Genomic DNA, 24656 nt, shown 5'->3' with positions numbered 1-24656 from the left:
AGCCTGCTCCTTGGGGACGGATTTTGTTCGCCTAATCCACTCGACAGCCTTCGCTGCGAAGACTTCAATGACGGCCGAATTCCATGCCGAGCTGCCGCCGACGTGCTCCAAATCCCACTGGAATGTGACTCTCGAAATGCCGGCCAACGCAAATGCCCGCTCCACTTCAGCTTTTATCTGAGGGCTTATTGGTTTGCCCTTCGCAGGACCTCTTCCGACGGCTGGAGTGAAGGGTGGCAAGACAATATTTTTCCGGATTTGATTTTCAGCAATGCGAACGTAGTAGTCAACCTCGGCGGCTGGTCTGCCTACAAGGGATTCACGGACTCTGTCAAGTTGTGCAAGAATCACAGCACTCTGCTTTTCAACCCAATACTGATCCGCCTGCTCCTGGTCCGTTGGAGATCGGGGATAGTCTTGAGGCTTGTTGGGATTCCCCAAGAAGAATTTGATGAACGCTTGGATACTCCGAGAAAACTGATCATAGTGCTCGGCCAGTCCCCCCTTCTGCGCTATTCCTTTCGCGCGTCGCCCAGATTGCCGCTCGCCCTTGGCCGCTTTGGCATCATTTCGAGCCTTCCTAGCACTTCCAACAATGAACGCGGGGTCCAAACCCTCAGGGTCGTCAGCGTGTGATGCCGCCTGATCTTCTGCGCCTTGAGTCTGGCCTGCAAATAGAACTTGGGTGAGTGCGTGCCAAATGACATATCCAAAGTCTGAGGATCCACATGCTTGCCTTGAGTGTCGGTCTGCATTCGCACATCTGAACCCGTTGCTTGTCCCTGGAATTTGGGGAGAAGTTGATCAACCAAATCCGTGATCCATGCCTCGTCTCTGCCTGGAGGTGGGGCATTGTTGGTCCCGTTGGGTTGCTGCTCAGGAGGAGCAGGAGCGTTCGGATTCATTACTGAAGTTTATAAAGCTCTGGGAGGTTAATAAGCACAAAGTCCGGTTCTCAATTGAGTGAATGATATGGTTACGGTGGTTTTACAAGAGAAGCAGGTAATGTGACACTGGAGTGGTCCACAAAATCGCAAGGACCAGTTTGGGGAATAAGGATGGAGAAACACGGTGCGAAGCAAGGATGAATTATCGCACAAATGAGAAATTCAGGCACATTTCAAGCAGACTTGTCTTTGACATTGATCATTGTTTGGCCTTTGTTTTCCACTACTGGGGTACCACACAAAGGTATGTCCTCACGCAGCTCATGTGCACCCAAACAGGATGACTTGTTCAGTGCTCCCAAAAAATCTGACCCAATCCACCGCAAACCGCCTCCACTTGTCCAAGTGCTCAATCATCGCCAAGTCCTTCCCAACCCTACAAAACGCCAGAGCATCCCAAACATGGTGAATAAGCCAACAGACCCCCCGGGAGCAACATTCTTCGCAGCATACACTCACCGCAGTCCGTAGGCCCACCACACTGATTGTTTCACCTGACAAGCCAAAGGTGCCAGCCGCGTGCCGCATGATGGCAACATGCCCAATGATGCTGTCACTGGCAATAACCACGTTCGACTCGAATTCTGCCTTCACCAGCCGACAGTTGAGATCCGGGTAATCACCGTATGGATCCTCGCTCCGTGGCAGCTCTTTGAATGGCCTGACTACCAGCCATGTCTTGCCAGGTGTTTGGGTTGATTGGAATATGTTTTCCGTTTCATCAAACCGTTGATCCTTTCTTAAGTGAAATTCAACCAAGCTATTTCCTTCGTGATACTTCTTGGTGGTGACAGTCTTCCGATCAACTTGAATGCTCCTCAAAAGTTGCACCATGGGATCCAAACACACGTCCAAGTGACCGATGCACAGGCTCTGGCTTTGCCCGTCTTGAGATGCCACCGCACGCTTCCACTTGACCAACAAAGGGGGCTCGAGCTCCATAGTCAACAGCGCCTCTTGCTCAATCGATTGGGTGATGTATGTTGTTCCTTGCTGAAGTGATTGAAGGTTTGAATATATGTGCCACTTGGTCATCAGTGTCTTTGGGATTTCGTCTGCAGAAGGACAAAGGTTTCTTGTCAGTGTACTGAAGACAAAGCCAAACATGGGCAAACGGTGAGAGCTGACCAAGGTGTCTGTTGGTCGGGAGCCGTTGTAACATCCCATTCACTCTTTCCTGTGCCCATGCTGCAGTCGCCCGGGGCGGCCCAAAGCGCCTGATCACTTCGGAGAAATGCTGGGTCAAATGTAAATTGGGCTTGCTCGAGGCTGCGGGCCAACCATCTTGCAAACATTGACGGTACTTGACGATCAGGCTGTCAAGTTCATCCAGGTCTTTCAAGCTTATCTTTGGGAGAGTGAGAAAATGAGCAACTTGAGACAGTGTGGTGGTTGACTCTAATAGCAATGAAATCCTTTTTTTTGTCTCGGTGGAGGCTGCAGTCTTGGAAGATGTGACCCACAGTGGAATCAAAGCAATGGTGTAGTAGACCTTGTAAAGAATAAGCCATTCAGCTGCCTTCAATGAGCCGTGGCTAGCAGATCCTAATTTGTGTGGCACTCTGTCAATCCACGATGGCAAGATTGTGTGTAGGATTGTTCGACGGATGACATCTAGTTCCTCTGGCAATAGTCGGGGAAAATCATTATCTTCTATAGCCTGTCTGCCTCGGGCCTTCCCACCCCTGACAGTTAGATCGCTAGAAGCATCCTCATCCAATTTGGTAGTAGTCTCTTCCTCGGACGCGTTATACAATAATTTCTTTCTCTGACGCAGCGCATAGGAGTGTGTTGATGATGTGTCGGAGTTTGCGTGAGGGCCCGTCGGGCATGCAGACAAAGGATTTTTGGGAGAGTTCGATGCTGCCAGAGATGTGCTCTGCTCACCAAGGTCGGAGGCGGGGGGGCGAGTTCGTTTGCTGGGTCTGTTGGTGGGAGCCTCTGTGTTTGAACTGGCTCGCTTTCTCTTCCCTTTTGGATTATTGGATGACTGGTTCACACCACAAAAAGCAGGATCGATGTATGACTGGTCGTTTTGCCACGCTTTGTCCAGCTCTTGCATTGATTTGAGCCGTGCCCCGGCAGCTGGCAAATTCAGGAACCGCATGCTGTGATCCATCAAGTCCCCCAGAACCAGTGCGTGCATCACCTCAATTGAAGAATACTGGACAGGGCGCCAATAGGAGAGCTCATTCAGCACACTCCACTTGGTCCCATGCTCTTTTGCGTGTTTCTTCCTGTCGGTGAAGTTTTTAATTTGCAGCCAAGCGGATGCGTGCTTCCGGTGTGCCTCGTCTGTTCGCGGAGGAAACTTTGAAGTATCCGTCTCGTGCAGGTTGGCCTTTCTGAGAAGACAAAAGGAGCAAAATAAACTTGCGGCATGACTTCCGAATCCATTGGTCTTGCAGAGGGCCGGTAGATCTGCAATGCGCGGAAAGATTGCTGCGCGCACTGTTCTACCAGCCGGATGGAGGCCAGTTGAAGGGAAAAAGACACCCGCCCAAAACTCTTTCAACTCCGTGACCAAAGGCGTCAAGATGTGGTTGAGCTGTTCTAGCTTTGGCTCCTTTGGCCCCGGAATGATGCCAAAAAGAAATATGTGTTCCAACTTGTATCGTTGAGTGGGTGGGAGGTTCAGGCACACTAACGTGATTGCGCCAACAGACGTGTGCTTCCCGAGATTTGAGCTTCCTACTGGGATAAACCAGTCTAGATACAAGCTGAAGACGAGGTTGCCAGAATGTGATGTATAACTTCCTGTACCATCATCTAAATTCGGAAATTCCCTCCAGACCTGGCCGTGACACACATCCTCCATGGGTTCATCAGCGGGCCGGTTGTGAGCGGCAAGGCTAGAATCAAGCAAGGCTTCAAATTGAGGTTGCGAGAGCCGGCTCTTCAACCACGACTTGAGTGATACATAGTTAAATGTGCGCACAGGAACTTCGCCTCGACTGTGATGAGCCTTGTACAGAGCTTCGCCGCATGTTGGGTTCAGATTTTCGGCCTTTGCCCACTTGCAATAGCCTTGCTTTGGCGACAGAAAAGGCTTGATACATTTTTTCGGATGGTCTTTCGGCTCAGATTCAGTTGAGTACAGTGCAAAGCATTTCTTGCAGCATATTCGTGTGGTGAGGGCTGGGTTCAGGTCTAGCCAATGGAACACTGCTTCTTGACTCTTGGGGATTTGAGCTAGGATGGGCTTTGGATCAATGGTGGTATTGTTCTTGATGCTCCAAATGTGCGCTAGCAGTTCAACGTTGGCCCGCGCACCCTTCAAGAATTTGACAGCACCGTCTTTGCTGAGCTTGTTGTTGAAAATTGATGATGCCAGTTGAATCATCACCTGCTTGCAAAAAGCCTCTTCAAGAACAAGCTTCCTGTCTTCTGTCCCGGGAATTTCTGACTGTTCGAATCTCAAGGCGGGAACGCTCTGCCCAGATGGTACATCAGTCAAAATAGGAAGACAGACAGGGTGTGATCTCAATTCAGCGCTGGCTAAATCCTTTCACTCACAGTGCTCTGGTCACACGTTTTGCTAGAGTCTGCTGCATCAGCCACAGTGGAGGATTGTGCAATGGTCTTTTGATGATTATCAAAAACCCTCTTTGACAACACCCTCCCCCAAACAACCGCACCTTTCTCTTCATGCTGGGTTACATTGCAGCCATGGCGTTCACAGAGACAAACATGAAGCGGCCGGTTGGCCATGAGAAACCGAGCCAGATATTGCCTAGTGGTGAGAGTGGCTTCCGAGCAGAGCAAATGCAGACAAAATCGTTGTTGTCCTCTTGAACACACAAGCAGATGTTGAGCCCCAATCTGAGTCAGTAGCAAACTCAAGATGAGGCAGCCACCCGGTTTCCTGGATACATCATACAACAACACAAATCTCTGCACAGCTGTCTCATGACTGCAACTTCACTTCACCAGGCTTATGATCTCATCTTGCGTGTTACTTAATACCACCCGTGTATTCAAGGTAGATCCTCCTGATAGATCCTCCTTGAGTGCCGCCCAGAATTCCTGATTGCGGCAGCGCACTTCACTCCATGACATATTGTCACTTCTCACAGCTTCTTGCCACAAGTTTTCATGCGTCACTGAGGCTATTTTTTTACCCCTCTGACTCCAGCCCACCACCCAATCTCCACATACAGCAATTGAAAAAGTACATAGCAAGGCTGCAGGATGGTGCTATGTACCCCTTGGAGGTAGCCCTCCCAGTCAGACGTCGGAGTTAACGCAAGCCTTCCTGTGGTCATGCTCTCACTACTCACTATGGCACTATAAGGTTTGCCATTCAGATCATTTACACTACTCCTGGATCTTGGGAAAAGTCTTGTCCAACAGTGAGGCACAAGCACACATATCCCTCATTCATTCGCACTGAAAATTTACCTATCCATGTTATGCCAGGTACTATCGAATTTACCCCAACCCAACTTCGTTGGCTACAAGTGAAACAGCTGCTAGTGGACACCGAGATGGACTCCTTAGAGAATCGTCCTGATAATCATACCCATACTTCGGTCACTCTCAACTTGGTCTATCAATTTCAGGCAAAGCTGTTTGCTGAAGCCCACGATTTCAAGATTCCCCGGTGGGCCGTTCCGGATGTGTACTAAACTTGGAATGCTGTAAGATATCGTCACGGCAAAGGTCCGTGTGAGGCAAAACACCACATCACTGGTCGGGGGCTGACTCTTTGACATCACTCAGGTCCCGTGAACAGGGAGAATCGATCCAGCGATGAGGCAACCACTGAACAGGGTACCTCCCGTGTCCTTAATGAGTCTCAGTAGGGTAGGTTTGGCTCTCTGCTATCTGTGCCTGTGTACACTTGGCTCAATTCAGGGTGACGCTTGCTCTAGATGCGCGCAGGAACCATGGAATATCTCTCTTGCTTTGATTGTCTCACATCAATAGTGCCGTCAGCATTTTGTTTTATTACCACTGTTGTGTTGCTCAGTTGAGGATCCAGGGCAACTAGGCAGTGGTGTTGCACAATGACATGTGATAGCTGCTTCGGAAATCAACAAGAAATTCTCACATGCTTCACTCCCCCCGTTGATCAACCTCAGGTGCACAAAGCCAGCTTCCTGTGGTTGGGGTCATTGCATGTTCACCACGTCTGTTCACAGAACTGAGTTGTGCCGCATGGAGTTACCCTAGCATGGCCAGTGGTGGGTTGTGTCTTTAGGATTGGGAGAAACCTTGGTCTGTGGCTTTGTAGCAAATTCTACAACCCGTGTGCAGATTCTTGCACACCTGGTATTTGTCCTGGATGTTGGTTGCCGCTTTCTTCGGACGGGTGGGAGAGGAACTGATACGCTGGAGCATGATGGGGCACTTAATGATGTGACTAGTTCCGTCATGGGCGGTATTAGTATGTAGGAGATAGTGCAGCACTGCGGCAATTCTCGTGGAGATGTCCTGGTGACATGCAATATGAGGCTGTCCACCCCGACGTTCGGCCGAACGTCAGGGTGGACATCCCCTAGATCTGCCAGGGCTTACTAGGCGCCACGTAAGCAAAAACATCGGCGGGTACCCGTCAAAGTACCCGCCTAGAGACCCGCGCCCAACTGCTAATGCTACTGAGAAGGTGTTGTCCTGTCCTTTGGCACGAAAACGGACAAAACAGATCACCATGTCAGACAAGGCTGAAATGTATTTCATCGTTGTCTGTTTACAGAAAAGACAGCTCCACTGTGCTGACTGTTTACATGCAAAACAGGGCAGGCACCACGGCACAACTTCCCGTCTGGTCCGTGGCCGCCCACTTGTTCCTCTGTGTGAACGGGCCGACAAGGATCAAGCCTGTACATGCACAATAGTGTGTGAGCCTTGTCTCTTTGCAGACAAGACAGGCTGCATATGTACATATGCGTACCGTCCTATCCATTTGCATGCAAACAGACAGGACGGGCACCACATCATAACCGTGCTGTCTGTTTGCATTCAAACAAATGGATCAACGATGACAGGACAGACGAGGCTAGAACGGGGAAGACGGTGTCTGCCTTGCCTGTTCACATACGAGAGAGCTGGTACTGTCCTGTCCGCTTGGCAGAACGGCACATCACCCCTCCTTCCGTTTGCATGCAAACGGACAGACGACCGCCACATGGTAGCGCAAGCCGATGTGATTCGACATGTGTTGCATCCGTTTCCGGGTGCATGCGGGTACCTGCCACCTGCAACCTGCACCCGGGTACCAGCCTGTACAGGTCCGTGCGGGTGCGGATGTTTAGCTTGAGGGGAAATTCAGGCCGGTCCCCGCACCTGCCACAGCTCCCTGGGTGCAACGTGCCAGCCCCCACATCCTTTGCGTAGGTTCCTTGCGCAGATTTCCTGTCACCAGGGTGCGGCGGAGCCGCAGCCCGGCGCAAGAAGCTCCCATCTGTTGCTAAGCCTGTGACTGTCCACCATGATGTTCGGCCGAACGTCATGGTGGACACTTGCCCCCATGCACACACTGCCCCGCAATGCGCGTGCCCCTTCACGGCCAAACAACTCAAGTCACACCTCATCACTGTGCAAGCTGGCCGTTGTGACCCCATTCATGCCAAGCTTGCCAGACTGCCCTTTCTTGGCTCAGCCCCTGAACGATAGGAGATGGTGATATATAATGTTGTGTTCTGTCCGTGTTGTCCACATCAACCCGCAAACCTCCGCCTGGTCTGACCATGTCATTATCCACCCCCGTTTTTCGTGATGGGAAACCGCCAGACAGAGTCGCCAAAATCAACGCAATTTATTCAACACTACTCCCCAACTCAAATTCCCCCTGCTCTCGGGGCATGGCTGCCTTCCTCAGGACTCTGCTCAACATGTCAACTTCGCCCAAGAAACCCGTATCTGATGATTGGCAGCTTCGACCCTCTGTCCATGAATTCCACATAGGCTCAAATATGCCTGAATCAATCCTCATCCACACCATAGATCCAATTCCAGAAGAAGCGCTCCGCATCAAATCTCAGACAATCCATCCACTCTTCAGAAACATCTTCTGTCAAGACCTTTCTACCTCTAACTTTCCAGCTCTCACATTTGCATGGGATCATCCATGGGATAGCCACTGGAACCAGCTCTTGGCAAAATTCGTTCTGAAACACTGGTGAAATGCGTACAACGCAGGTGCATTTGCAGTTTTCTATATGGATCCGGTTGAGGCTTGCCAACCCTCAATCCAACTCGGCTTGCTTCATCGTTGGTTCATTGGCAGGCAGGAAGGCCTCAGACTTGGCCGATTTTCACCTGCGCAAAAATTAAAGAAGAAGCAATTGCAAAGCAAAACTAAGATTTGGGTGCAGGTAGGTGTGAGCTCACGCCCCGCGACCTCACCAAAGGAGTCACGAGGATGTCACCAAATCACCTCGAACCGAGTTCTTAGACCCCGTCGACCCGCGCCCTCCTAGTCCAGCAGGGAAGTACTGACACTTCCCCTGGACTAGGTGAGCATTTCCTCTTCTTCATCTTTAAAATTGTAAATAGGAGGGAAGTACTGACACTTCCCCTGGACTAGTTGAAATGCATCCCTAGTTAGGTTCCAGAAGTGTTTCCCTCCAAGGTTTGACCTTGTACCGTGCCCCGTTGAGACCTCCCAAGACGCTCAGATCAGTGAAGCTCGGTCACGAGCTTACACTTTTTTTTTCTTGAACCTGACTTCGACGGCATCGCAAGATGACCGCACCCTCGCCCCTCGCCAACGCACCCTCGCCCCTCGCCCACGCACCCTCGCACCATCACACACTGGTATCTCATCGCAATCCAATCAATCCCGACCCCCGGCCCGCGTGATCTTAACGATGAAGTTAAGGGAATCCCTCGTCCGGATTCTAATTGACACGGGATCAGAAATCAATTTAATTTCTCGGGAGGCCGCAGACGCCTCGAATCTACCCTCATTACCGCTCGCAACGCCAACACGGGTCCACCTAGCAATGAAAACACCCCTTTCCACACCTCTATTATTGAAAGAATACGTCGTTGGCGATCTAACGACCCAGGACGCCCTGGTCGAATTCCGCTCAGTCTCATTTCGGATCGGCCCGGTGTTAGGATCCTACGACGCTATCCTGGGAACACCGTTCCTATTTCACTTCGACCTCATAGTTTCTATTCGCGGATCATCACTGATACACGAACCATCGGGTATCAAGATTCATGGAAACGCGCCCCGAACGTCAGAGAATAGCTACGTGACCGCGGCAGTGGAGGAACCCGACCGCGAGTCTTCAGAACGCCGGGTTCTCCTCGAGTTCAAAGACCTTTTTCCCCTAGACATTCCGGCGGTCTCGGACGAAACGGAAGAGGCGGGACAATTCCCGGAAAATTTCTTCCCAACACAGATCCAGTCTGAAGCGTCAAGAACCCGACACAAAATCATTCTGACTGACCCAAACGCAGTAGTGAACGAAAAACAGTACCCGTATCCCAAGAAACACCTCGCGGCGTGGCAGACATTGCTCAAACAGCACCTCGAAGCCGGACGAATACGACGCTCAACCAGCCAGTACGCTTCGCCAAGCATGATCATTCCAAAAAAGGACCCTACAGCTCTGCCTAGGTGGGTGTGCGATTATAGACGGCTTAACAGTTTCACGGTTCGTGATCGCTCACCGTTACCCAATGTAGACGAGCTGGTCCGCATGGTCGCCGGGGGAACAATCTTTTCCATTCTCGACCAAACCAATGCCTTCTTTCAAACGCGAATGCGAGAGGAGGACATCCCTCTGACAGCGGTGAAGACACCTTGGGGGTTAATGGAGTGGGTCGTGATGCCAATGGGACTGACGAACGCACCAGCGACACACCAAGCCCGGTTAGAAGAGGCACTGGGCGATCTTATAAACAACGTCTGCGTTGTCTACCTGGACGACATCGTAGTCTTCTCGAACTCGCATCAAGAGCACGAACAACATGTGCGATCGGTCCTCGAACGCCTCAGGCAGGCGCACCTGTATTGTAGCCCCAAGAAGACCCAGCTCTTCCGAGGAAGGATCAAATTCTTGGGACACTGGATCTCAAAAGAAGGCATCCGTCCGGACAATGACAAGGTCGAAGCTATCCAGAAATGGCCGTCTCCACATTCCGCAAAGGGTGTGAAACGTTTCTTGGGGACAGTCCAATGGATGAAGAAGTTCATTTGGGGCCTCGAAAAGTACGTCGGCACGCTCACCCCTCTAACAAGCTCAAAAATCGACAAAGAGTCCTTCAATTGGGGGGAGGCTGAAGAGAAAGCCTTTCAAAACATCAAACGCATCATGACAAACCTACCCGCCCTGAAGAACGTCGATTTCGACTCAGAACATCCACTCTGGTTATTCACGGACGCAAGTGGTTCCGGCCTCGGAGCAGCGCTATTCCAAGGCGCCGAATGGAAACTGGCCTCGCCTATAGCTTACGAATCCCGACAAATGACATCGGCCGAGCAAAACTACCCGGTCCATGAGCAAGAATTGCTTGCGGTCGTACACGCACTGCAAAAGTGGAAAATGCTACTTCTGGGAATGAAAGTCAACGTCATGACCGACCATCACTCGCTAACACACCTTCCCCGACAACGTAATCTCAGCCGCCGACAAGCTCGATGGACCGAATTTCTGGCGGACTTTGACCTAAACTTCAATTACATAAAAGGCGAAGATAACACTGTAGCGGACGCCCTATCAAGGAAAGATCAGGCCGACGTCAAGGAAGGACCTTCGTCAGCGGAAGTGGCGCGCGTAGCAGCATTGACAGAGGGAGGAACCGCCCTCTCGGCAGACCTGCGCGCCAAAATCATCGAAGGCTATGACACCGACAAGTTCTGCGTGGATGCACGCAATGCCCTGCCGCTTCGAGACGACTGCGTGGACGTGGATGGACTGCTCTTCCTGGAAGGTCGTTTGATAATTCCCTCGATAGGGAACGTACGACAAATGTTGATCAAAGAAGCCCACGACCGCCTTGGTCACTTGGGTCACCAGAAAACGCTGGATGAATTACGCTCCGATTTTTTCTGGCCCCGACTATCAAAAGACGTACTAGAGTTCACCTCCTCGTGCGAAGTATGCCAACGCACGAAAGCACCAACTACAGCACCGACAGGAAAAATGCTGACCCCACCGATTCCCAGAAAACCACTATCCGACCTTGCCATCGACTTCGTAGGCCCGCTGAAACAATCCAGCCATTACGATATGATCCTGACGGTCACCTGCCGCCTGTCAGGATTCACGAAAATCATCCCCTGTCTACAAACGGACTCAGCGGAGAAAGTAGCCTCCCGGTTCTTCAGTGGTTGGACTGCCACCTTCGGTGCCCCGCGTTCGATCATTAGTGACCGCGACAAGTCTTGGACATCCAAGTTCTGGAAGGCTCTGATGGCAAGGATGAAAATTAACTTCCACATGACCTCATCTTTCCACCCGCAGGCGGACGGTCGAAGCGAACGCACAAACAAAACGGTCGGACAAATCCTACGCTCGACAACAATCAAAAAACACAGCAAGTGGTTAGAAGCCATACCTGCGGTTGAGTTCGCAATAAACAGCGCGACGAATGGGGCAACGGGTATGAGCCCATTCGCACTCGTCTTCGGACGACGACCACGTCTTTTTCCGTCCTTACCGCCAGACGACAACCCAATCCCCGCTCTAGACAACTGGCTGAAATTGCGCGAGAGCAGCTGGGCCGACGCCCGAGACGCCCTGTGGGTTAGCCGTATCAGACAGGCAACACACCACAATAAAAGACGCAAAGACCGCGAGCCACTCGTACAAGGATGTAAGGCGTGGCTCAACTCGGCCGACTGGCGCGACAGACACCAACCGGGAACGGACAAGCTGAAGCCGCGGTTCGAGGGACCATACCGTATAATTAATGTTTCCAACCATGGCCAAAACATCGAATTACAGCTGCCACCGGGCGATCGACGACACCCGGTCTTCCACATCTCAAAAGTCAAAGAATTTGTCGAACGCCAACCTTCACCTCCGTCACCGCTTGAAACCCCGCCAAAGAATCCCACGACCACCTCAGCCAGTCCCGACAACGAACCACCTCTCCCGCCTACCAGTCCACTACCCACCCTGTTGAGCCCCTCCACCAGTCTTATAGGAGGGGAGGATGTGAGCTCACGCCCCGCGACCTCACCAAAGGAGTCACGAGGATGTCACCAAATCACCTCGAACCGAGTTCTTAGACCCCGTCGACCCGCGCCCTCCTAGTCCAGCAGGGAAGTACTGACACTTCCCCTGGACTAGGTGAGCATTTCCTCTTCTTCATCTTTAAAATTGTAAATAGGAGGGAAGTACTGACACTTCCCCTGGACTAGTTGAAATGCATCCCTAGTTAGGTTCCAGAAGTGTTTCCCTCCAAGGTTTGACCTTGTACCGTGCCCCGTTGAGACCTCCCAAGACGCTCAGATCAGTGAAGCTCGGTCACGAGCTTACAGTAGGATTTTGCTTCATCTCATATTCCTGTGACTACATGTATTGAATCTTGATATACCTGCTCCTGCTGACGGCTAGGTTCAGCAACACCGTCAGGAGACTCTCGCATCACTTCCCCTCCCGGCGAGATCGCCAAGTGGACCCGGGTACCCGCCGCGTGTCCGGGTACCCGCAGTGTTTTTTGTGATTTTCAGACACCCGTACCCGTACATGGCACCCGCAGGCGGGTACCGGCGGTACTTTTTTCGGGTACCACGGGTACTTGTGCTATTTTTTTTATCCAACACCCTCACTTGATGACCGTCTATCCCAGTCATCGGGAGGGTTGTTTCCTCTCGATGACCGGGACAGATCGGCCTGGTCATCGGGAGGAAACAACCCTCTCGATGACCGGGATAGATCTTTTTTTTATCCAACACCCTCACTCGATGACCGGGGTCTATCCCAGTCATCGGGAGGGTTGTTTCCTCTCGATGACCGGGACAGATCCTGGTCATCGGGAGGAAACAACCCTCTCGATTACCGGGATAGACCCCGCTCATCGAGAGGCTTGTTTCCTCTTGATGACCGGGGTCTGTCCCAGTCATCAAGAGGAAACAACCCTCTCGATGACCGGGTCCTGTCGATGACCGGGATAGAGCCCGGTCATCGAGAGGGTTGTTTCCTCTCCATGACCGGGTTCTGTCCCGGTCATCGAGAGGGTTGTTTCCTCTCCATGACCGGGTCCTGTCCCGGTCATCGAGAGTGTTGTCTTCTCTCGATGACCGGGCTCTGTCCCGGTCATCGAGAGGGCTGATTCCCCTTGATGACCGGGATCTGTCCCGGTCACCTAGATGGTTCAATTCCTCTCAATGACCGGGGTTTGTCCTGGTCATCACGAGGGTTGATTCCTCCCAATGACCAGGATCTGTTCTGGTCATCGAGAGGTTTGATTCCTCCCGATGACCAAGGCAGATCCCGGTCATCGAGAGGGCTGAATTCCTCTTGATGACCGGGGTCTGTCCCGCTCATCGAGAGGGCTGATTCCCCTTGGTGACCAGGATCTGTCCCGGTCATCTCGAGGAATCAACCCCCTCGGTGGCCGTAACAGCGGGTACCCGGGTACCTGGAAGACCCGCCTGCCGCGGGTATTTTTGGCAGGTATCCGGGTACCTGGTGCTTTTTTTCCCGAAATCCCGCACCCGGACCCGTACACGGCACCCGCGCGCGGGTACCCGAGGCCATGGGTTGTTTCCTCTCAATGACCGGGACAGATCCTGGTCATCGGGAGGAAACAACCCTCTTGATTACTGGGATAGACCCCGCTCATCGAGAGGCTTGTTTCCTCTTGATGACCGGGGTCTGTCCCAGTCATCAAGAGGAAACAACCCTCTCGATGACCGGGTCCTGTTGATGACCGGGATAGAGCCTGGTCATTGAGAGGGTTGTTTCCTCTCCATGACCGGGTCCTGTCCCGGTCATCGAGAGTGTTGTCTTCTCTCGATGACCGGGCTCTGTCCCGGTCATCGAGAGGGCTGATTCCCCTTGATGACCGGGATCTGTCCCGGTCACCTAGATGGTTCAATTCCTCTCAATGACCGGGGTTTGTCCTGGTCATCAAGAGGGTTGATTCCTCCCAATGACCAGGATCTGTTCCGGTCATCAAGAGGGTTGATTCCTCCCAATGACCAAGGCAGATCCCGGTCATCGAGAGGGCTGAATTCCTCTCGATGACCGGGGTCTGTCCCGGTCATTGAGAGGGCTGATTCCCCTTGGTGACCAGGATCTGTCCCGGTCATCTGGAGGAATCAACCCCCTTGGTGGCCGTAACAGCGGGTACCCGGGTACCTGGAAGACCCGCCTGCCGCGGGTATTTTTGGCGGGTATCCGGGTACCTGGTGCTTTTTTTCCCGAAATCCCGCACCCGGACCCGTACACGGCACCCGCGCGCGGGTACCCGAGGCCATGTGGCGGGTACCCGCCCGCGGGTGCCGGGTACCCGCCCGCGGGTCCACTTGGCGATCTCTAGTCACTTTTTGACAACATCAAATCTACTTCTGAGACCAAAACCACACTCCCTCGCCACCTAGTCAAGGTGCCCATGTCCTGGAGATCCGAGGAATTTAGCCTGCTTGCTGCACAGCTGGATGGGATTTACGTCCAGAAAAAAATCAGCACCTACGGACGAATCCATTCACATAACTTCATTCTTGAATCACGCAGACAGGCTTCCAACTCAGCCCCGTACAACGGCTTCAAACACGTGCCGCGCAGCTTACCCGTCAATTGCTACGCTCCTCAATACTTGTCCACACTTTCCAACTCTCAAAGGGAGCTCCTTAACGCACAAGATCAAGTTTTGTGGCCCGATCTTAATGGATTGTGCTGAAGTCCTGAGGTTCAGGTGAGTTTCTCTCAATCCATCATGTTTTTCATCAGCAGCTGAGCACATTCGTATTCTTCGTTTCCTCCGGTGGGTACACTTAACCTTTGTGCCGATTCCAGTCAGTGCTCCAATTGACCAACCTGAGGTACTCAGAAAAACCACTTACATAGCCAACTCCCCTTTCCTTCTCTGGAATTGATATATGTTCAACTCCAAGCTACTTTCCGTATAGTACCAATAGACCCACACTTCCTCTGTCTGACCCAAGCAATACAGCCGATCTATAGCCTGAAATTCAGCTGCAGGATTCCAACTTGGTTCCTAGAATGTCATGAGCCACATCAGCTTTTTTGGAATTCTGTAAGATAATGATCAGCACTTGCCATCATGTACACATTCTGTGCACATTGCAAATCAATCCCCACTCCCGCTGCCTGAATAGAAGCCAACAGAACATTGCAGCTGTTGTCGCTTCTGAATTCGTTCAGGTTGTTGTCACGCTTTTGCACACTGAGGTCCCCTGTGAGCCAAGTGTATCCTATCTGATTCTCTTTGATAGCCCTGCCAATGCTACCAAAATGAGAAACTAGACTTCAGCATGTGAGACATTAAGAATTTCAGCTAAACGTTTCACTCACATCCTCAAAAATCCAACGAAGCTGGAAAACACAACTGCCTTTGGGTGTTGAATCCCTCGAGCTCCTCTCAAGAAGTTTCGGATACTTTCAACCAAGAGGATAACCTTTCCAGAATCCTGCCATAGCCAGGTCGTTTGGACAGGAAGCTCGGCGCGTGCGAATATTGGATGATTGCAAAATTGGCAAAGCATGGTCAACTGACAAAAAAACTCGGCAGGGTCCCAGTGCTCCCCAGATGTGCGTAGTCTTCCAAACATGCGGATGAATCTTGCATGCAAATCAAGCAAAAATGGCTCCCACCGCAAGCTACATCTTACCACCACGGCATGTTCTACTTTATTCGGTAGGTTCAAAATAACATCCTTTGTCCTTCGGAGGCAGACCAATTCCATTAGTTGTGTCAGACTCTTGATAGCCTTGGGTGCCCCAACCTTCATCTGGGGAATCAGGCATCGTTGCCAGATCTGTTCATCGTCCCATGGCGCAAGCTTTAAACCAGTGATCAAACTTTGCAGGTCTGTCAAGCGATTCTGAACTGGTGTCCCGGTTAAACAGATGCAAAACTTTGATTCAAGTTGCCGGATATTGTGCGTTTGGGTTGCCCTGGGATTCCTCATGAGACTATGATTATCATCAGCAAGGGTTTTTGTGTGAGCTACTTCTGTATTAAAGCCTATCACACTCACTGTGCTTTGTCTAGGACAATCCTGAACCAACACATGTCGAGTGATTCAATTGTGAACTGGTTTGCATGCAACCTATTCCCACTTTCTCCAATCATCTCGTAGGTTGTGAGAACTACCAGGACAGATTGGAGGTCCTGCCGACTTATCTGCTTCCGATCCTTCCCGTGGAACACCTTGTAGGTGATTGCCTGACCCTTAAAGTGGAGCCGGATTTCATGCTCCCAATTGGATAGCGTAGCCAGAGGGCAAACAACCAAGGTCGCTGGTGATTGGTGTATCCAATCGCCCCAGTAATATTCCGCCGCCAAATCTTCAGTCGCAAGAATATAAGCTAGGGTTGTCAAAGTCTTTCCCAAACCCATGTCGTCGGCAAGTATTGACCCTTGGGACGTGTTCGGAGTTGTGTTTTTGGCTGTGTTGATACCCGGCTGTTCAATATTCCTGCAAATCCAGTAATTAGTAGGACTAGAGGCCAAGGCGGCTTCGCCGCTGCAAACCCATGGTTCAGCTGCTCCCCCTGTCTTAAATCCCTCCTCCAATACCCTGTGGATCAAGGTAATATCAGCAAGATACAAGGCATAAAAATATCAAAATAGTACTTTACCAGGATCATATAAACACATATTATATCCTCTACAAACTGTCCACAGCACACCCTGACAATTCAAACCAAAAATGGCAGCAAATATAAGGTTTCTACCAGCACACCTATCCTCAGGAAACCTCTGGTTACTCACAAAACATCTGGGGCTTGGCCAAAATTGCTTCTGAATCACTATATCCATTCAAATGAGTGTGAAAGTTCCAAGTTGAATTGTTTGTTGCCTTCTTGTGTCAAATTTGAATATTCAAGGTGCTCACATTTTTATTTCAATGTATTAATCTTGAAAACAACACCTTCTTAATTCCCCCCAAAAAATGTCTACATAGTATACTCATGACATCAATTCCCAGTTATAATCCAGTTGAAATGAAGTGAACTATGATTTCAAGTCAAAAACTATTTTGGGTCTTTTGTTGTGTAATCTATGCCACCAAACTAATTTATGTATGATTTGACAGTTCCTTAGGAGAAGCTCACTTCAACTCCAGTATAACCTGAGCCATCTTCATGACACTTTGTCCCCGGGATCGGCATCCCATGTAACAGCTGGACGAAGCGCAAGGCATCAGCGCAACACGCCAACCTGGAACACACCCGTTACCACAGGAGTAAATGTCTGGCAAGCTGGGCAATCGGAACCGGGTGTCCTGTCTTACCTGAAAAATTGAACGCCCACCTTGACTTGCGCCAGATCCGACGGCTTCATCATCCCAATTGCGCAAGAGTCGATCCTGGAAAACAAAAAATTGAGACTACAAAAAAAAGAAAAAAGTGTTTGCTGATGATCAACAAACGGAGGCAATTGGCATGGTCCCAAACAGAGCCTTGACGTCTTCCTTGCCTGAATGGAAGGGCAAGTTGGAGAGATATAATTTTGCGCTTGTGGGGTTGACAAGACTGGCAAGCATGCCCCTTGAGCTTTTGCACTGTGCCCGGGATATATCCGTCAGTCAAAACCCCCAAAACAAGCCTCTGGTTTGTTTTTCTTGGCAGGGGCAAAGGACGTCACATACGGCATAGCTCGCCTGGTATCCATGCGCTCTTAACCCTTTGATGCAACAGGTAGACGCCTCGGATGAGTTCCATAAACAGAAGCCAAACCCTAAAAACCGTCAATACACAAATAGATGAGTTATGTACCTAAGCACAGGAAGGAGGCAGGGCACAGTTTTGGCACAAAGAATCCGCAAGATGCGGGGACAGGTTTATGTACCTTTACAGGCGCCCAAGGAAGCTTGATCTTCCTCTTCAAGCATCACCTTAATGCTGAGGATCCTGAAGTTCTCATTCTCAGAATACTCATCTACCTCGTTGTTGCTGTTGTTGTTGGGGGATGAGACTCTGCCGCTGGGACCAGCAAGCAGCTCTTTGGGCGGGCTGTGGTCAGAGGAGTGAGCCGGGTCCAGGGTGAATAGCTTGGGCTGATGGTGGTCCAGTGCTGCTGCTGACGATGCTATATTGAACACGTCTGCAGGTCCACCTGGGGCAAGCAGAATGAGTGGGATTAATTTGGGTTTTTTACAAATCCTGGTGTTAGCAAAGTATATTTTTAGGTATTTATGATAAACAATTGAAGATTAAGAAAATAGGAGGGTTCATGTACTACTCATTTTGAAAGTGTTAGTGAAACCTTGTTAAAACCATTTGTTGCTTAGCCTGAGAAACTGTTTATCCCTTCCCCCAACAAGATGATCAAAAGGGGGGCTAGAAATATCTGGACACAGAACAGAACAGGATAAGATGAGATAACATAGGAGATAGACTGGATGGTGAAATGGACTGCTCAAAGGGACAGTTAACAGGACAGCACAAGATAAGCAGGATGTAATTACAAGATCTACTTTAGACAGTGAGCAGAATAGACTATTTGAATTCTAACAGAAACTTCATGGGCAAGTGGCTAATTTATGTGCCCATGAATACCTCATTAGCAAATATTTCTGGTAAATAGGTACAAATTTAACCACTTGCAGGCACCGGGCAAGAAGGTTTTTGGTCTGGGGTTTCCTTTGAGTTAAACTGATTTTTGACACAGGTGTATAGGGTAGTGTTTGAGCCCTAAGAGTACAGCGGCGCAGCCGCCTTGATCTCTAGTAGGCTGATATTAATACCACAGGCTTGAAGTGTTGATCCCATGCTTATTATCATCGCTTCCAGTCGAAAAGTCGCCGTTCATCCATTCTCAGCTGTTGGCTATTACGTCTTGACATATCAACCTGCATCATATCGTCGGTGAGGTTGTCGACATGGCTTTCAAAGAGTACATTTGCACCGGATGGCGGCGAGTGTACGCAGATGATTGCGAACATCTGAGTAAGCTGATATCCCGACTGCACCAATCCAGCTTCCGTCATTGCTAAGTCGTAGAGTGAATCGTTAGCCAGCAGGCCTTGTCCATTACAAGCTGCCTGGTAGTTTTCAAAAAGAACTCCATCCACTCTCCTCAAGTCTTCAAATGAAGTGGCTCCTCTGACATCGAGGAGCAAAACACGAAGATAAAATTTTTCGCCTGCCAGGTATGAAACAGAATATATCCGACCCACCGAGTCGGTCCTGAGTTGAAAGTGGCCTGGGCGGGCGATGCGGCCCCCTGTTTGTCATGTTGATACAAAAGTGAACTTGATGAAAGATGTGTGTTTTTATTAGTCATTCAACCATCAAGCAGTTGAACTTGAGCCGGGGCAGGGAGTCCTTTGCTATCAGGGAGACAATCTGGGAGCGGGCTTGTTGACGCCGGCGGCCTTCAGGTTGTTGACCAGCAGGGGACCACGGACATGCATAGTTCGGTCAGCGCAAGTGGGGTGAAGGTTGACGGCAGCGGTCTGAGATAGATATTCAAAGACACAAAATTCGCCGGGTGGCCGCCGGGCCCCGTTGTTGGATGGACAAGGGCCGAGAACAAGACCTTGTTGCTCGGCTGCTGGATATTTGTGACTACATGAAACCAACACATCAGAATCAGGATACGTATGGATGGTTGGTGTGGGGGATTGGAGGACGGCTGTGGGACTGAACTTCTCTTTTTGGATGACCAGAAATTAAAGACATCTCGTTCTTCGTGAGCGGCCCCATCATCATCATCATCATCAAGCCTATGATGATAGCGGGCTGGATTCAAGTACTGGTCCGGGGACATAACAGCCTGCAGGGACAGGGGACTATAATGATCAGCTGGAGCGACAAGCTCGGTATTTCTCTTGGGACAGAGGTGATGGTCAGGAGCTGGCCTCTTGAGCGCGCCCGTTGACGTATCCGGACTCCCATCCGCCTTCCTCCTTGTCGGCCTCCTGGCCAAGTGGGCCTCCTCAGACTCCAAGGCCCACAGCGGGCGCCGCTGTAGTCGTTATTCCTGTGTTTGTAGGAGAAAATCAAAACTTTTATTTGTACTCTCTACATGCCTCAAGATAGCAAAAAATGGACGGCAGAAATGGAATCTACGGCCAAAATAACCCCTATTCACCAACTGGAACCACCTTCCTATCTCTACTGGATCAGAAGATACACGGATCACACCTTTCACCTGCTAGTCCGGGACAGTTCACAGAGTATTTCACATATGATTTCACACACAACTCATCTCGAGGATACTTTGCATAGGATATTGAATACCTCATATTGAATTCCTTTGTTTCTTTTATTTCCTTCCTTTTATTCCACTCAACCACAAGTTGGCCACTGTTTTGATATTGCATACATATGAAACTCATGTAACCCCCTAGAAGTTAGACCCCTTCTCAGTTTACTATATAAGGAGGCCTCTGCCTGCCAGTTGTTTCCTCCCTCATGCCATCTGGCTCCCATCATCCATCTACTCACCTGTCACAGTTATTTATTACACATACATATCACAGTTACTTGCAATTCACACTCATAGTTGATTTCACAAACCTTTCACAAGCCTCTCAAGGTACTGGGTTCCAATCCTGGTGGAAGCATAGCTTTCAAACCTTGACCTTCTCTTTTTCACTTTATATACCCTCTGCTCAAGGACCTGGGTTCAAGCCCCGTCCAAGTCATCAGTATTTTCTGCCCATTTCAGACATCTCATCTGTTTCTTAGACACTCAGAACTTTCCACCATACAATCCAACTATACTCTTCATCTCTGAACATATCCTTATCACTGAATAAAACTGCCAAGCTTAGCTTGGTGGTCTTGTTTTCTGATATACAGAAAGGCAGAGCTTGCACCTCATCCATACCTTTCGCCATTCAGCAAAAGGGTCTCACAACACCTTTTGAGTCTTACACCGCGGAGTGGCGCTCATGTCCAGCCAGTTCCATCGCTTCCGCTCCTTGTACTCTTTCTGCCAGTGACTCTCATGCCCCACCGTCGTCGTCTTCTTCCGCTTCGTGCGCATGCCGATCAGGGTTGAGGAGGATGTCGAGGAGAAAGAGAATCTACGTTCTTTTTCACCTGCCCTACGTGTTTCGCGAACGTCAGCTTCAAAGTCATACACAGATTTTTGCTGAATTGAGACAGAGGCACATACCCTGCTCAGTTACCTGTAGCGGCGGTGTTTGTTTAGTACTGGTATGCATTGTTTCCATGGCAGTGGTATGTATTTTTCGCCATGGCGGTGTTTCGGGCGCTGTTGCCGTGGCGTTGGTTGTGAACCCCAGGAGTAACTCGAACTCAAAGCCAGAGGCCCGCGGGGGCTCGGCTATATAAGGCCGCAAGCTGGCCAGTCAGGTTCTCCCCCCAGGCGCATCCGTTTTTGCTGTAATTCCAGCTGGCAGTGCGTCTCATGCTCCCCCGCTGCTGCATATGCATTTGCACAGCCTGGGGGGTTAAAGAGCTGGCCCCCACTTAGCAGATTGCCACCGCGCTGCTGGGGGCCTTCCTTACATACTGTTTGACCCATCCGGTGAGTTGGGCGGCAGTATGTGCCTGGGTGCAGCAGCTTTGGCTGGTGTTAGGCTAGGTTGTGTTTTTTGTGGAGGCTTTCCTCAGATAGGGGAAGCCTTTTTTTGCTTTTTTGTGATCAAAAGATAGGGAAAACCCTTTCTTTGTTATTTTGTAGATAAAAAATAGAAGAAACCCTTGAATTTTTTTTCCACAAAACTCTGGTTTTAATAGACTTGGATGATTCCACAGCAACATTGCATCGTTGTTGCCGGCCTCGTTTTTTCGGAGGAAATCAAGCGCAGTCAGCTGATGAGGTTTGAGGTTGGTATGGCAATTCCGCAAAGCCGCCGCTAGGCAAGGTTGGTCGTCCTTCCTATCTACGCCCTCCTCACAACAGTAATGTGGGATGTCGAAGAACAGACTCGGATTGTAGTTCCAAATCGGGGTCAGCTCAACGCCTGCTGCTGCAAAAGCGGCTTGGATACGGTCAACATGTTCAGAGCGGCTGAAAACACAACCCCAGACCTCCGATTGCACTCGGTGATGGTTCACCACAAAAATCTTGACCTTCATGAGATTCAGATCGTCCGGTGAAATCTCGCGACTGGCCACAGGAGCCGAACAGGTCGAGATTGGACCTAGTAAAGGCCCAAGGTGTTCGCTTGCTCTTGCACTGATATCTCCTAATTTTTCTTGTGGTGTTCAATAAACATGGACCCGAACGCGCCCTCGTTGCAGGAAGGCCATCTGTGGGGTATCAGTTCGGGCAGCGATGTGAGAATCTGGAATTGGGGCACTGAATTGCCCAAGGCAGTAGGTGTTTCTCATGCCAGCTGGGCAATCAGATTCGGAGGTGGCGATCGTAACGGTCGACTAGGCAGTTCTGCATCAATTCCTTCTCTTCATGTTTTCTTTTACATCAAACCCCTCTGTCTTGGCTGGTCCCAATTAGCACGCTTCAAGAACATGCTTTTGGGACCATTAACTAAGGTGTTTGGTTGTGTAAGCAGCCAAACAGACTTCTGGGCCTCCAGACAAACATACTTATGTGTCTAAGATCTGATGTGGGCACAAACAAGCATACACAGGAGTTCTACAGAAGGGAGGTTGTGGAGACATATCTCTCTGTTGCTTGAAGGATTTGCCCTCATATACAGTTCAAACCTTCACATCTGAAGCTGTGCAGGTCCGCTGTGGGGAATTGCCTGTGATCGTTTCAGCGCAAGTCATACTACCTGCCCCTTTTGCTAATTCATCTCAATGAGTTCATGTGGAAGTGAGTGTAACCACCCCATCGGCTTCCTCTGCAAAAAACAGTGGTTGGTTTAGATGTACTTTTGTGGTGGATTCCTTATGGCAGCGGGGCAGATAATCAACAGAACCCGTGCCGCTGGAGGGCAGGATGTGAATGGGTGGAAATTAATATCCACCTTCCTTGCGGACAGTCTTGGGAGGATCACAAATGAGGCCTCCAGGGCTACAGATTCAGCCAAACTACCTTTCATTGGTTGAGTAATGATGTTCCTTGCTCCCCAATGACAATGATCATCTTCAATTTAGGGTACAGGTTGTGAACCCATGTGCAGTAGAACATCTTGACTGGAATTTCCATTTCCAGAAGCTGCCCCTGGAGGTTTGAACAAATTGTTTTATTGTTGGAAAGGAAAATTGTGAATCCTGCTTTGACTTCATTTTGGGTGTGACCTTCTTGTCTTGCCACCTCTGCATCAACCTATTGTCTTTTGCTTACAGGGCAGACATTATGATCCAGAAGGGAGCACAAGGATTCCTACCAACCTCATACATGTGGATGGTGTTTTCCCCCAGAATTCTGCTGCCCCACCCAAATAAACCACATACAGCACCAGGATCATTGCTTTGACAGAGCTGTAGCATCAAATAACGTCACAGGAACAAGAACAAAGTGTTAAATCATCAATGAAAGAGGGACAGAAGTTGGGAATCAAATTGGACTGGACTAATGGTAAACATAAAATCAACAGGACATTCTCCTGAGTTCAGGCTTGCTGAGAAATTGCTTCAGCATCCCTCTTTCACAGATGGCAATGACCATTGCATGAGGATAGACATGACTTGGGGGTGAGCTCAGTGTTGACATTGCACTGACATCAGAACATGCAACCAATAAAATTATGGTCTTGCACTCTCTAAAGAGTGCCACAAATCTCCCCCTGGTGCTATTTGGTAAAGGCAGCACTCTAGTATGTGTCTCAGCATAGCTGAGGTCGTGAGTTTGACTCTCACCAGACACATCTTCATTTTACAGTCTCTACACGCTGAACGGTAAACTCTTGTTGTCTTGTTGATTCCTAGTTTTGTAATATCACGATCTGTTGATAACTGGTTTTACTGTGCTCTGAAAAAGAAACAATAATATCTGGTCTCTGGTCTCTTTACCAGGGCAAATTGGGGGTTATTTCTTATATTTTGATATCAAAAATTACTTAGCAATCTGGGAAGTACTGTTCAACAGTCTACCAACTTATCCAAATTCCTAGGGTCATTCTGCCCGTCTTTTGGTTTAATAAATCAGGCTTCTCCTTCTAGTAGTTCCAAAGTTCTCTTCAACAGACCCCTAACTTATCCAGATTCCTAAGGTCGTTCTGCCCGTCTCCTGGTTTAATAAGTTATGCTGCTTCTTCAAGATCCTCGTCTCAGAGTGGTCGTAACGCTTCTTTTCAGAGGTACGTAATTTGTTTGGTAAGATGGTGTCTATTATTTGACTAGTTGTCCAACAGAATAACTGAATATGCCGTTGAGTTTGTAGATTTTGTCGATGAATTTGATCCTTTTGCCGCTAGAAGTCGTTTTCCTTTGACGTTATTTCGAGTCGTTGAAATCGGTAATACGGTGTCGATCAAAAAAGGTTATCCTATCACGTTGGGGACTCCCTTGTAAGACTCAAAAGTGGTTGTGAAACCCTTTTGCTGAATGGAGAAGGGGATGAAGGAGGTGCAAGCTCTGCCCTTCTATACTTCCAGCTACAAGACCCACCAAGGTAAGCTTGGCAAGTTTTAATAAGTGATAGGAGTGGTTAGCTCAAGATAAGTTTCTTGTGACACAGTATAAAAAGGTTGTTATTCAGTATGCAAGGGTTGTTATA

General features: G+C 49.7%; 3 protein-coding genes across 3 annotated transcripts; 1 reads left to right on the top strand and 2 right to left on the bottom strand.

Moving 5' to 3' along the window:
- Positions 1–625: 625 nt before the first annotated feature.
- Positions 626–905, bottom strand: PtA15_7A234 (uncharacterized protein; the record flags this gene model as incomplete). The annotated part of the gene is made up of 2 exons (XM_053170820.1): positions 626–668; positions 733–905. 2 exons carry the CDS (start codon positions 903–905, stop codon positions 626–628), a joined length of 216 nt encoding a protein of 71 aa, XP_053022063.1.
- A 4529-nt stretch (positions 906–5434) lies between these two features.
- PtA15_7A233 (uncharacterized protein) lies at positions 5435–5752 on the top strand (the record flags this gene model as incomplete). Its single annotated transcript, XM_053170819.1, has 2 exons — positions 5435–5550; positions 5683–5752. The coding sequence occupies 2 exons, from the start codon at positions 5435–5437 to the stop codon at positions 5750–5752; spliced, it is 186 nt and encodes a 61-aa protein (XP_053022062.1).
- A 13631-nt stretch (positions 5753–19383) lies between these two features.
- On the bottom strand, positions 19384–23293 carry PtA15_7A232 (uncharacterized protein; the record flags this gene model as incomplete). The annotated part of the gene is made up of 3 exons (XM_053170818.1): positions 19384–19618; positions 20986–21105; positions 23283–23293. The coding sequence occupies 3 exons, from the start codon at positions 23291–23293 to the stop codon at positions 19384–19386; spliced, it is 366 nt and encodes a 121-aa protein (XP_053022061.1).
- Between the last annotated feature and the right edge of the window lie 1363 nt (positions 23294–24656).

Source organism: Puccinia triticina, chromosome 7A (assembly GCF_026914185.1).
Source record: "Puccinia triticina chromosome 7A, complete sequence".
Taxonomy (NCBI): domain Eukaryota; kingdom Fungi; phylum Basidiomycota; class Pucciniomycetes; order Pucciniales; family Pucciniaceae; genus Puccinia; species Puccinia triticina.
This window is presented reverse-complemented; position numbering and strand designations above follow the sequence as displayed.